Here is a 13,834-nt window from a genome sequence, read left to right on the forward strand (position 1 = left end):
AAAGAATTTAATATTTCACTGTGACAACAAAGAAAGAGAAAGGTATTGGTAGGTACTTAACATTATGTGCAATAACTTTTGGTCTGCTTACACAGAATAATAGCAGCAGCCTATATTTACAACTGCACTATTTAACAACACTGTGAGACTTTCACTTTAGAATGGTCTGCGATAAACTAAAATATTATAGGATTGCAGAAGTATGCAATGACTTACGAAGAACTAAGCTAAGAACGAATGACAACATTCAGTAACACTATGTTTACAAGAATGATTGGAATTTGGATATGAGGACTTGATGCTGAATTTTTAATTTAGAATCATTTAATTCGGTCTCGGGGTACGTTGAAAACCAAAGCTGTAGAAATTTACGCTTTGTGCTCTGGTAGTTAACGGAAGAAACAAAGTCTACACACTTTTTTTACTAGGGCGTACGTGTTGACACAAACTCAATACAAATACTGCACAAAATGTGGCCATATTTGTCTATCGGCTATGCCGGGAGTGTCCAGTCCACCCAGAAGAGGGAATTAGGGTATCATCTACTTTGTTATTGCCTGCTTAGTTATTACCATCACGTACACATTCATTAATAACACACAGGTTACTGGGCAGCGCAATGCAGAAATACGTCACAATGTCACTCCAGTCTGTTACATTGTCTGAGTACGTGAATTGTAATACCCATCCACAAGCGTTCCACCATAAGTTTGTGAACTACCGCTAGCCTCCATTCATTAATAACAGAAACTATGTTGTCTACTCACAGCGCCGATTAGCAAGATGCATTAGGTATTTGAATAAGTTTACAAGTAATTATGGCTTTATAGGACAGAGAGAACGTAGTGGGTCTTAGTTTCTTGGCTTTTACCTTTCCTAATCATCAATATACGTAAAATATCAAAAGTACTTGTATACGCTAAAGCTAAATCACATCACGTCCACGCAAACATTTACTACTGCAGACGACGTTTCGATGAGCAGTGTTCCCAACAACTCACAGGAACTCTGTTTGCATGCAGCGCAAATCGCTGCAAGATGAGTGTAAAAATAAGAAAAAATATTTCCTGAATTAAGATTTCTTCCCGTTGCGTTTAAGGCCAGACTGTGGATCTACCTTCTTCTATACCATCGTACGAGCCATTGGCGTTTTCGATTGCATTTTTGCGTCTTCTAGAAGACCACAATACAGACACAGTCTACGTGTTAGAATGTGATACAGATGCCTATTTGTCAGCTCATAGACTTCAACCACAAAGCTAGTCCTTGTGGTTTTCAATACTGAGGGTCTTTCTTGAGACATCAACCAAATAAAATTTTGAGAGTTTTAAGAAACGTTCTGTTTAGTCGTTGAAGTATATGTGTGGGATTTATGAACAACATGAATCATACAATTCATCAGTGATAAAACGCGTTGCAAAATAGTAACAATATTGTCGGATTGCGTAGTAGCGTTTTATCGGCATTGCCTTGTTACTTCATGAGCAGAAACATTAGTTGTGTTGGCTATACTGCGCGCAGGCCGAGCGCCATCTATCGAGCAAGCCGTGAACGCGGAGCGGGTTGATTCAGACGCTAGTACATGCAGCTAGCAGCCAGTAGCAATCCGTAGTAAGGATGGCGGCCGATGTAAAAGTGACTCCGAAGTGTAGTTTGGATGCGAATTCTTGTGTTTCTTTGTTAGACATTCTAATATCGTTTAATGCACCTATTAATGAGCAGCATGCATGGGCGTTGTGTTATCAGTGTGCAAAGTCCTTTAAAAATGCAATGCCGGGTGATAAGGGCAAGTGTTATTATGTGACAGAACTGGAGCATGTTTTACTTCACAAAGATGGATATGTGCACCCAAACACGATATTCGCTGGTGGAGGGCCGAACGACACAGGTAAAAATTTCTGGCCATCTTTTATACGTCTTTGTGCTGTCATTTAACTGACAAATAGTAGTTGTCAAGTTGAAGCGGCAATGGTTTTGGATAATTTAATTGTGAAGTCATGTGGCATTTGTGAGTACTCATAGAATTCCTAGACTCTCCGGATATAAATAGTAAGAACTAAACCAACGCTGTGATGTATGTGGCGGTCATCAGAGGAAAATATTTTAGTTGTATCCTTTGATAAGAATTTATGCTAAATTTTGTTTGTTTACGCTGTCGTGTTTACAAAATAAGGCCGAAGCTCTCAAGTTAAGTGGAACGCTAGTTACTATGTAACAGGGGTAACGAAATATACAATTATTGATGCATTTCATTCATTCAGTAGTGACAGGTGTCATCGTTCTGTATATAATGCGTAGACCAAAAGTTACTGATGCGCTTCTACAAAAATAAAATAAAAATCCATCCCCGTAAACAGTCACGTAAAATTTACGTGTTCGTTTTGCGTGAGCCCACGAGTTAATGAAGCAGGACTTGCGTTTTTTTAGTATTACAGGAGACAAGCGACGGATGTTTTGTTGAAGTGTTGTGATGCTGACGAGGAACTTAGTTCTTATTTGGCCGTAGTCTATGCCGAAAATTTGACTGTTCTGCCATGGGAACACAGTATCTGTATCAAATCGTAACCAATGCGCAGGTTTCGCGTCTGCGTTCGCGCTGAGTATGTCATTACATTGTTAGAGTTACGAAAGTTGAGCTGAACCGAAGTGTTGATAAGTTTGTGTATCATTACTGCGGAATCATAAATTGACAGATGCTGTATCTATCATCGTTTCGAAACCTCACATACGTTTATTAAAAGTATTTTTAATAGAATCTAAGACGTGAGTTCGCAATGTATGCTGTGTACAGTTGCACCAAATAAAACCAAGGTAGTGCTTGATGTTATGTCGATTCTCGTGAAACTGATAGATTGATTTAGTTAATAGTGCGACGGCGAAAGTAATTTTTTTGAAAAGTGGATGGGGTCTTTAACGCGAGTAAACAATGGCCATTGTTTGTTTTGTATGCTACAAGCAGTAGCTTAGCTGGTTGTTTTCTTGCCGTGCACGAATAAGTATTGCATCTTCTTCCGTCAAGACTGTATCACAGTTTGAAATATAAAATGCCTGTGGTTTCCCAAGATAACTTACGATGAATGATGGATTGGTTCCTTTCGAAGATGCCACAGCTGATTATCCGCACTACGCGTGTCGAAATCGAGTGTGCACTCTTTTGATGCAGCCCTGTCGTCGATGGGACTACACATTCAACCATCTCGCATTAGGGGGCTCTGATATATAACATCGTTAGTGCGTAGTGACACAGGCAACAAATCAGTTTTTAATATAATAGTTTGATTTTAGAGTGATCTTAATTTTAAAATGTTGAGTACTTTTTGTTTGTCAACGATACTTCATTGTCGGTTGAATTACGCGCTTTTAGATACTAATTCGATACATTAGCAGTGTATTTTTGTTTCACCAAGCGAGATAACGTAGTGCTACGACAATACACTAGCATTCAGTAGTTCACTGATGTGACTACTTCGCAACGTAAATTTTACTCACACACACGCAGGAGGAGCTAGAGGGTGATTAAAGAAGAACGTTTCTGTTAGAGTATAAGTCAACTGTTTAAATATGGCAGTGAGTTAGTTAAACGCTTCACACTGCCTCCAGGCGCATAGTTGTAATCAAATGTAATACATCTTAGATGTTAACACCACAAAAGAATTCTACATTAACCGATCTTTTGCGCCTCCGCGTTGCATTATCTTCGTAAATCAATACACGCACTCTTTTTGAAGAACGCTCGTTATCCAAAGAACAAATTTACAGTGCGCGCAGTTCAATCTTGAAGAATACTCTCTATCTTTTTGGATAACAGTATACAGCGATAAGTGTGCATTAGACTATTTAGCTGCTTAAAAATTTTAATTATCTTTTACAGCAGCTTACACAGTTCATCAGTTTTGCCATTGATATTTTCATATGGATGTAGTTATAAATAAAACTTCCGTTAATAGTAAAACTCGATTTTCTGTCATGCTGGCGATTATAAATTCTGACATGCCAGAATCTTCGTAAGGTGTTTGGTGGTATTGTCACAGACGAGCAATTGTTTAGCCACGACACCGAACAGACCATATTTATCCACGATCTTGGTATGAAGCAGCTGGATCACTTCATAGTACTGAAGATTAATGTAAGTCAGGCATAAATCATGATCTTACTTAACGGATATCGCGTATGAATTATACGTTAAATGTGCAAGAATCAAAATATCAGCATTTCTAAACAACATGATTTGCTTAAGTGATCACATTTTACTTAAAAGGCCACCTGACGGCTTTTGAACGTTTCAGACACTTGTTATGTAGATTATTTTCAGTAGCAGCGCCCGAGGTTCTTATGGTTCTGCTCGGTATGTTCACAGAAAATAAGATTTTATTAGTTTTGCGTAGATGTGATGATATGTAACTAGAAATATGTAATCTACATCTTGCTTAAGCTATTTATGACTTACTAATTGGGAATCCTCCTGAATGGTTCTATGCCCGATCAGCCATAGAATTTTTTTTTTTTTTTTCTAGCCCTTTTTGGACAAACTGCGCTTTACGGTGGGACAGCTAGTTTTAGATCTGAGCTTTGTGTTTCCGATCGACGTCACTAATCAAATTAATAATTATTGTGAGTGATTCAGATGTTGAGTCTTCTGTTAAAACATCTTTCCAACCATGAAGTTACGTATTGTACGCTCAAGAGAGGCCAACAGTTCGTTGTTCAGTGTTACGCAAGGGCAAAGTGAAAATTGAGCCGTGTGTGCCATATGTTTGACAACATTGTGCTGATTTTCCAACGTCTATTAGCAGATGGCTTCTATACAAGCACAACCGCAGTCACAACAGGGACTTAGCCGGAACTTTGCTTCATTTAGTTCTATCCTAGACATTGTCGCTACGTTTAAATACGAAATAAGTCCGGAAAAACAAACCAAATTTTGGGACCGGTTTGTCGCTGCCGTACTTATATGTTAACACCCGAAATGATTTTTGTAGCCTGGTCAATATCAATTTACCGAGCGTAAGTTGTTTTAGACGAACGACTCCAGGAAATCAGCTTTTCAGTTTTCGACAACAGAGACCCTGTCTTAAATTCAGTATAGGAGATGGATAACTTCTCTTCCCGTCTAATATTCCTTCTTCTTCTTCTCCTTCGCTGATCAAAAGGCACTCCGCCTAGATTAATGGGCATTTTTAAAGAACAAGACTGAACTTGACAACCCAACAATGTTTTAAAAACGTTAGAGCATTTGTAGGAGAGCGAAAATCCATTGTGAAAGTAGAAAACCGGGAGCTAGAACAAACTCTTGAAAACCGATATTGTTTACAATACATGATCAATCAGAAGCGATATTGGTAAACTGGCTAACGAAAACCGGCCTTGGGAGCCCCGTGTATACGTAGTTATTGTCGTCGTGTTACGGGTCCGGAGTGCAGTATGCATTTGTGTGTGGGAAAAATGAGCGAAAAAATAGGAATAAACAAGTGGCAGGGTGTGGTAAGTCTCTGTACGACCATGTGTTAACGTCGAAAGCTAGGTTTTCTATGTATGTCTGCAAGCCACAATACAGTGTGTGGCGGGGGGGTAATTCTTGTACCACAGTTACATTCGTGAATGGCGCGTGTGATAAATTTTGCCGGTAAACCTCCATATGGGCTTTAATTTCTCCGAAGTTGTCTTAGTTGCCATTTCTCAAGACGCATGTGGGAGGAAGTAATATGACGCCTCATGGCTCTCTTGTCGCGTCTGTCAGCGGAGATAGTTGAGCATCTCCGTAACGCTCTCCCGCCGACTAAATGATTCAATGACGGAATTGCTATTTGGGGAGCAAAATAACTGATGATGGTCGAAGTAGAGAGGATATAAAATGTAGACTGGCAATGGCAAGGAAAGCGCTTCTGAAGAAGAGAAATTTGTTAACATCAAGTATAGAGTTAAGTGTCAGGAAGTCGTTTCTGAAAGTATTTGTATGGAGTGTAGCCATGTATGGAAGTGAAACATGGACAACAAGCATTTCAGACAAGAAGAAAATAGAAGCTTTCGAAATGTGGTGCTACAGAAGAATGCTGAAGATTAGATGGGTAGTTCACATAACTAATGAGGAGGTATTGAATAGAATTGGGGAGAAGAGGAGTTTGTGGCACAACTTGACTAGAAGAAGTGATCGGTTGGTAGGACATGTTCTGAGGCATCAAGGGATCACCAATTTGGTACTGGAGGGCTGTGTGGAGGGTAAAAATCGTAGAGGGAGACCAAGAGATGAATACACTAAGCAGATTCAGAAGGATGTAGGTTGCAGTAAGTACTGAGAGATGAAGAAGCTTGCACAGGATAGAGTAGCATGGAGAGCTGCTTCAAACCAGTCTCAGGACTGAAGATAACAACTACTATGCAACTGACAAATTGCCTCTTGGCTTCTGTCCCAGGTTCTTCTACCGACGTTTTTAACGCGAGCAAGACGATTATATGAGCCGCTGCATCTCAGGTGCGGGATGTGACACCTGGAAACGGTTCTGAGGATCAATGGGTACTGCACCAGTTATATAAGAAGTGTCATAGAATCAAACACTTAGCGAAGTGCCACATCGGAAAAAGAAATGTCTGGTAGGGCCTTTCTGCCATAATTCCCAGAATGAAGGACAGAATCAGTCTTAAGTTGCGCATACACGGCGTAAAAACTAGTTCTGAATTGACAAAGAAATATTGTCTCAGATCGGTAAAGGAGAAAAGGGACCCGCTTGCAATGTCATGAATATACCGCATACCATGTACGTGCGGAAATGTCTGTTGGAATGACTGGACGATCGATCAACACCAGGTTCCCCGAACTTTCAAGGCCGTTGCAGGTTGGGGCAAGTGGAGACATCGGCCGTGGTGAAGATGGCGCTCTGTGGGACCGACCACATAGTAAAATTCGCTGACATGGAAGTTCTTGCTTTAGAGTAGAGCTATCTCACTCGGTTGTTCAGAGAAGCTATAGAAATACACAAACATGAGAACAGCTTCAACAAGAAAGAAGGAGGCCTCAGGGTGGACGGATCCTGGATTCCCGTGCTGCAGCGAACGGTCGTTGCTGGTAGCAAGGGGAGAAATGCATCTGAAATGGCCACGGAAAAGCCGTTGGACGTTGGCGCGCCAGGTACATACAATATGCGGTCTGCGAGCTCTACTCCCATTCACCACTAGAAATGGAGGGTGAATCTGTGACAATGACAGCCACTCGTGCTGGTGAAACGCCAGAAAAATCACCAAACAAAAGTCGTTCGCTGTGCGGCATGAGGCGCCTTGTCACGGTCCGCGCGGCTCCCCCCCGTCGGAGGTTCTAGTCCTCCATCGGGCATGGGTGTGTGTGTGTGTGTGTGTGTGTGTTGTCCACAGCATAAATTAGATTAAATAGTGTGTAGGCTTAGGGACCTCAGCAGTTTGGTCCCATAAGACCTTACCACAAATTTCTAAAAGTCACTCGAAGAACCCCAGACAGAACTCAGTAGACAGTTCGTCAATACGTAGCCACAACAGCCTTTAACAATTTTGAACTCTACAATTCAGATATAAGTGCCTGGTAGATGGTTCTTCCAACCACCTCCAGACTATCTGTCTACCGCTCTACTCTCTAACAGCGCACGGGAGAAATAAACACTTAAATCTCCCCGTACGAACTCTAATTTCTCTTACTTTATTACCTTGATAATTTTTTTCCTTATCTAGGTTGGCGACAGTAAAATATTTTCGCATTTGGAGGAGGACGCTGGAGATTGAAATTTCGTGAAAAGGTCTCGTCGCAACGAAAAACGCCTTTTTTTAATGATTGCTAGACCAACTCGCTTACCGTATCCTTGGCACTCTCCTCCCTATTTCGTGATAATACGAAACGAGCTGCCCTTCTTCGGACTATCTGATGCCCACCGTCAATTCTATCCGGCAAGGATCACATACCGCATAGTAGTACTCTAGCAGAGGACGGACAAACCCACTTTAGGTGTTCTCTTGTGTCGCCTTGTTACAATTTGTAAGTATTCTGCCAATAAAACGCAATCTTTCCTTTGCCTTCGCCGCAACATTATGTACTTTACTGTTCCAATTTCAGTTGTTCGCAACTGTAATTCCGAGGTATTTAGTTGAACTGTCAGCCTTTAGTGTTGCGTGATTTGTCGTATAACAGAGATTTAACTGATTTTTGCTAGTACTGAAACTACGTTCGACCGATTCTAGAGTATTGCTTGTCAGTCTGGGACACCTACCTTGGTTAATAGGTGAGAGAAAAGGGGGAGGCGACAATGCGTTTCGCTGAGGAAGCGTTTAGTCGTTTGTCATTACGGAGATGCTCGTCAAAGTCCACTGACAGCCGCTAGAAAGAGGCGTTGTGCATCACGGAGAAGTTTACTGTTCACATTCCGGGAGCGTCTGATTCGCGAAAGAGTCGGTAAAAATTACTACTTCCAACATACGCCTCGCGAAATGACAACGACGAGAAGAAGAAAGAAAGCTTACACGGCTGTCCAGTGTCCACCAACAATCATTCTTCCCACCCGTGGAACTTGAAAGTGAGAAAAGGACGGAAGCGACACCAGAAGTTAAGAGTGCCTTCCGTCACACACCGTATGGTGGCTTGAGGATTATAGATGCACAGCGTGGACGAGAAGCCCCTGTAACGCCTTCTATCGAATGCTGATTGGTATGATTTAGCACAAATACTTACGTATTAAATATCCATTATATCTATATGTTCCCCATCGTGGTGTAAACATACTCCCAAACGTCCCGATGTTCTCCTTGACATATTTTTAAAAAATTCCGGTGTGAAAGGCATGCACAGCAGCATTGCGCTCTTCTTCGTTTGCAGCACGACGACGCGCAGGTACATGCGCCTCAATGATTCCGCATAACGAATTGTCACTGTGGTGAGATCAGGTCTTACTGGTGACCACTTCAAAGGAGCTGGTGTTGCTGAGGAACCACGACCTATCGATCGTCCTGGAACGTCTTCATTTAGGAACTCCGGTACTGCAGGGGCGTAGTGAGGAGGCGCCCGTATGATGCAACCATAACCATTCTATGAGGCCCCTTTCCTCAAGCTGTGATATTAACCATGTTTGTAAAACACGCAAATAATTCGCATCATTCTCAATCGCTTCAAAAGAAGTACAGTTCAAGTAGACGTGATGTCATCGCTGCCCCATTATCATTACGGGAGACGGTTTCTTTTCTAACTTTGTAGTGAAAATTCTCTTTGGGTCAGACAACAATCACGTGAACTGCGATAAATGGCACATTCATCTGAAAATATAACCTTGGCACTGTTCACTGCATTTGGAAATTGAGTTAACAAAGTGCGGCATGCTAAAACGCGCTTATTCCACTTTGTATCCGGTAACGTCGTTAGGAAAGGTATGACGTTAAGGTCTTTTTTCATGTGATCTTGCATTGTTGTCTTCGGGATACCGAATTCCGAAGCACGTTTACGTGTCGACGTCACAGGAGATTGTTCAATCGAAGCAGGTACTCCACTCCGCAATCTGTATTTAATACCGCCAAAAGCAGAAGCACGCCTTTCCCAGTACAGAAGTGGTACCTTCCGGGGTGGAGCCTTTTTAAACCTGTCCTGGTATGCTCCTTTTGTCTGTCTCAGTATCTGCCCCGTTTCTTGTCGTTCGTGCACCCACACGCTTGGCACTAAGCGCTCGTCAATTGTGTAACTATGACCACTGAAATCTGCCACGGCTACAAATTAAAACTTTGCCGCGACTACAAAAACTTGTAAACACTATGAAACTTCCTGGTAGATTAAAACTGTGTGCCGGACCGAGACTCGAACTCGGGACCTTTGCCTTTCGCGGGCAAGTGCTCTACCATCTGAGCTACCCAAGCACGACTCACGCCCCGTCCTCACAGCTTTACTTCCGCCAGTACCTCGTCTCCTACCTTCCAAACTTTACAGAAGCTCTCCTGCGTGTGTAAACACGATTTCCAACAACTGATAAGGAGTAACATAGCTACCAAAGTTCATAATAACATTTGATATTAACAGGGCTATGGAGACTTCTCGGCCACCCTGTAGATGTGGACCGAAACATCGTCAGGTTTGGTCGAGGCATTGCGGAGAATTTGCGGTCGAGCATTCCGAGCGGGCAGTAAGCTGAAACCGCAGCATCAGTGTTGTCTGCCTCCCGCGGAGACACCTGCGGAAGGATAATCCCGCGACGTGACAGCTCGGCTTTCCCAGCTCGGTCGCGGCCGGCCCGCAGCCTCCATTCCTGACCCAAAGCAGCCGTACTCGCGGCACACTTCTGGCCACGGGCGACCGCCGGCTCCCGCTGCCGCCGCGTCCGCTGCTGTAGGGCGCACGTTCCTCAGCTCCGCTCTTCACGCACTTCGGAGGGCTACCGCCACAACATTTCTACATCTACATGGATACTCCGCAAGCCACCGTACAGTGCGTGGTGGGGGGAACCTTGTACCACTGCTAGTCATTTCCTTTCCTGTTCCACTCGGAAATAGAGCGAGGGAAAAACGACTGTCTATATGCCTCCGTATGAGCCCCTATCTCTCGAATCTTTTCTTCGAGGTCCTTACGCGCAATGTACGTTGGCGGCGGTAGAACCATTCGGCGATCAGCTTCAAATGCCGATTCTCTAAATTTTCTCAGTAGTGTTTCTCGAAAAGAACGTCGCTCTCCCTCCAGGGATTCCCATTAGAGTTCGCGAAGCATTTCCGTAACATTTACGTGTTGTTCGAACCTACCGGTAACAAATCCAGCAGCCCGCCTCTGAATTGCTTCAATGCCTTCCTTCAATCCGACCTGTAACGGATCCCAATCACTCGAGCAGTACTCAACGGCCCAGGGTTCTACATTACTGGCCATTAAAATTACTACACCACGAAGATGACGTGCTACAGACGCGAAATTTAACAGACAGGAAGAAGCTTCTGTGATATGCAAATGATTAGCTTTTCAGAGCATTCACACAAGGTTGGCGCCGGTGGCGACACCTACAACGTGCTGACATGAAGAAGGTTTCCAACCGATTTCTTATACACAAACAGCAGTTGACCGGCGTTGCCTGGTGAAACGTTGTTGTGATGCCTCGTGTAAGGACGAGAAATGCGTACCATCACGTTTCCGACGTTGATAAAGGTCGGATTGTAGTCTATCGCGATTGCGGTTTATCGAATCGCGGCATTGCTGCTCGCGTTGGTCGATATCCAATGACTGTTAGCAGAATATGGAATCGGTAGGTTCGGGAGGGTAATACGGAACGCCGTGTTGGATCCCAACGGCCTCGTTCCACTCGGAAATAGAGCGAGGGAAAAACGACTGTCTATATGCCTCCGTATGAGCCCCTATCTCTCGAATCTTTTCTTCGAGGTCCTTACGCGCAATGTACGTTGGCGGCGGTAGAACCATTCGGCGATCAGCTTCAAATGCCGATTCTCTAAATTTTCTCAGTAGTGTTTCTCGAAAAGAACGTCGCTCTCCCTCCAGGGATTCCCATTAGAGTTCGCGAAGCATTTCCGTAACATTTACGTGTTGTTCGAACCTACCGGTAACAAATCCAGCAGCCCGCCTCTGAATTGCTTCAATGCCTTCCTTCAATCCGACCTGTAACGGATCCCAATCACTCGAGCAGTACTCAACGGCCCAGGGTTCTACATTACTGGCCATTAAAATTACTACACCACGAAGATGACGTGCTACAGACGCGAAATTTAACAGACAGGAAGAAGCTTCTGTGATATGCAAATGATTAGCTTTTCAGAGCATTCACACAAGGTTGGCGCCGGTGGCGACACCTACAACGTGCTGACATGAAGAAGGTTTCCAACCGATTTCTTATACACAAACAGCAGTTGACCGGCGTTGCCTGGTGAAACGTTGTTGTGATGCCTCGTGTAAGGACGAGAAATGCGTACCATCACGTTTCCGACGTTGATAAAGGTCGGATTGTAGTCTATCGCGATTGCGGTTTATCGAATCGCGGCATTGCTGCTCGCGTTGGTCGATATCCAATGACTGTTAGCAGAATATGGAATCGGTAGGTTCGGGAGGGTAATACGGAACGCCGTGTTGGATCCCAACGGCCTCGTATCACTAGCGGTCGAGATGACAGGCATCGTATCTGCATGGCTGTAACGGATCGTGCAGCCACGTCTCGATCACTGAGTCAACAGATGGGGACGTTTGCAAGACAACAACCATCTGCACGAACAGTTCGACCACGTTTGCAGCAGCATGGACTATCAGCTCGGAGACCGTGGCTGCAGCGCTTAAACACACACATCTAAATGAAACACATCAGCAAGTATATGTTGTCGCTGAACCATAAAGCATTCTGTAATGTAGTAAATGAAACAGCTGATATTCACTGCGTTGTAGGATGCCGTGGTAGAGCAACAAGAGATAAGTCTGTGAACGTTTTTCGTTTCGATAATTGGCTCAAGTGCCTGAAGGAGAAGCCGCAAAAGGCTCAAGAGATCGATTGCAAATAAAGTAAACAACAAACACACGTGGGTGGAAAATTAGTATGAAAATATTATTTTGTCCGTGATGTATCTCACGAACTCCGCGGCCGTGAATGATTGTTGGTGGATAATGCAACCAACCAAAAAGTTCTTTTAAAAATGATTTATTTCAATGCCATAACTGGTTTCGGGCTATCGTCCCCATCTTCAGCTGGCTAACGTATCGGATTACGTTGTTTCCTCAACAGCATGTCTGCTCCTGTAACACGTTCTACTCGACGGAGCTTTCTCTTGCTGCATCCCTAATACTTCATCTGGACCGTGTAAAAACTTTTGCAGGGCGAACAGTACACATAGTCTAAACAAAAGCATCGGACGTAAACCAAATGTCTCAGGCTGAAACTAACATGATGAAGAATGTTTTGAAGTGTTTGTATTCCATAGTGATTTATTTTGTGCTGCAACAGTTAATGCGTTGTTCTGATAAAGCATAAGGACGGAAGCAAGGCAAAGCACCGTCCACTTGAACATATTGCAGGGGCTGACATGCTACCGACGAAAACGTTAATGTAATCACAAACGTTAGCCATCTGAAGATGGCTGTGATACCACGAAACCGGTTATGGCATTGAAATAAAGCATTTTTAAGTGTGTTTGTAGGTTGTTGCGTTATTCACCAGTAAAGTCTGAAAACAACCTACCTGCTCCAAACCAAAATCATTTTTCGGCATTGTAGGTCTTCTTACGTTCGTTTTTGCAAGGAAAACTGGAGAGAATTTTCGCGTTATGCAACATATAGTTCATTTATTTTTCATTTCTTACATGTTAAAACACTTTAAATGCCTTATTAATCTTATGAAAAGTTGTGATGTATCATCTTGTGGAGGCTCATACAAAGGAAAGAATGAAAGATGGTGTTTGTCACGTCGACGATGATGTCATTTAAGACGGAGCCCATGCTCGGACTGGGGAAGGATGAGGACGGAATCCTTGCCGTGCCTTTTCGAAGGAAGCGTTCCGGAATTCGCCTAAAGCAAATAAAGTTGATTATGGAGAACCTAAATCTGAATCGCCGGCCAACGATTTGAACCACCGTCCTCCCGAATACGAGCCCAGGTTCGTATGAAATTAGACTTGAAGACATCGCTAATTAGAAAGAACTTACGATTTGACATTAATTTACGTTGGCTTCCAATTATTCAGATCATCCGTAATTGTTAGGGATGTGCCAGTAAAATACTGAATTACGGAAATTACTAAAAAAATACGGAAATAAATTTTACAACTTGATGTTTTAAAGGATAGAAAAAGGTACTGTTTACACTTCGCTAATCATATGCTATTAAAATGTTTTCTAGATTGTAATGATTTCCTTCCTATCTACAAATAA

The 13,834-nt window shown here is 43.1% G+C and overlaps 1 protein-coding gene across 3 annotated transcripts in view; it reads left to right on the forward strand.

The window, feature by feature from the left end:
* The first annotated feature begins 1,584 nt into the window (after positions 1 to 1,584).
* LOC126259303 (protein spire) overlaps positions 1,585 to 13,834 on the forward strand; it is an 853,493-nt gene continuing 841,243 nt past the window's right edge. For all 3 annotated transcript variants that reach the window (XM_049955972.1, XM_049955974.1, XM_049955973.1), the window contains exon 1: positions 1,585 to 1,888. In XM_049955972.1, coding sequence (XP_049811929.1) covers positions 1,618 to 1,888 — 271 coding nt within the window. In that variant the 5' untranslated portion in view covers positions 1,585 to 1,617. The remainder of the gene's footprint in view (positions 1,889 to 13,834) is intronic.

Source organism: Schistocerca nitens, chromosome 5 (assembly GCF_023898315.1).
Source record: "Schistocerca nitens isolate TAMUIC-IGC-003100 chromosome 5, iqSchNite1.1, whole genome shotgun sequence".
In the NCBI taxonomy this organism is placed as follows: Eukaryota; Metazoa; Arthropoda; class Insecta; order Orthoptera; family Acrididae; genus Schistocerca; species Schistocerca nitens.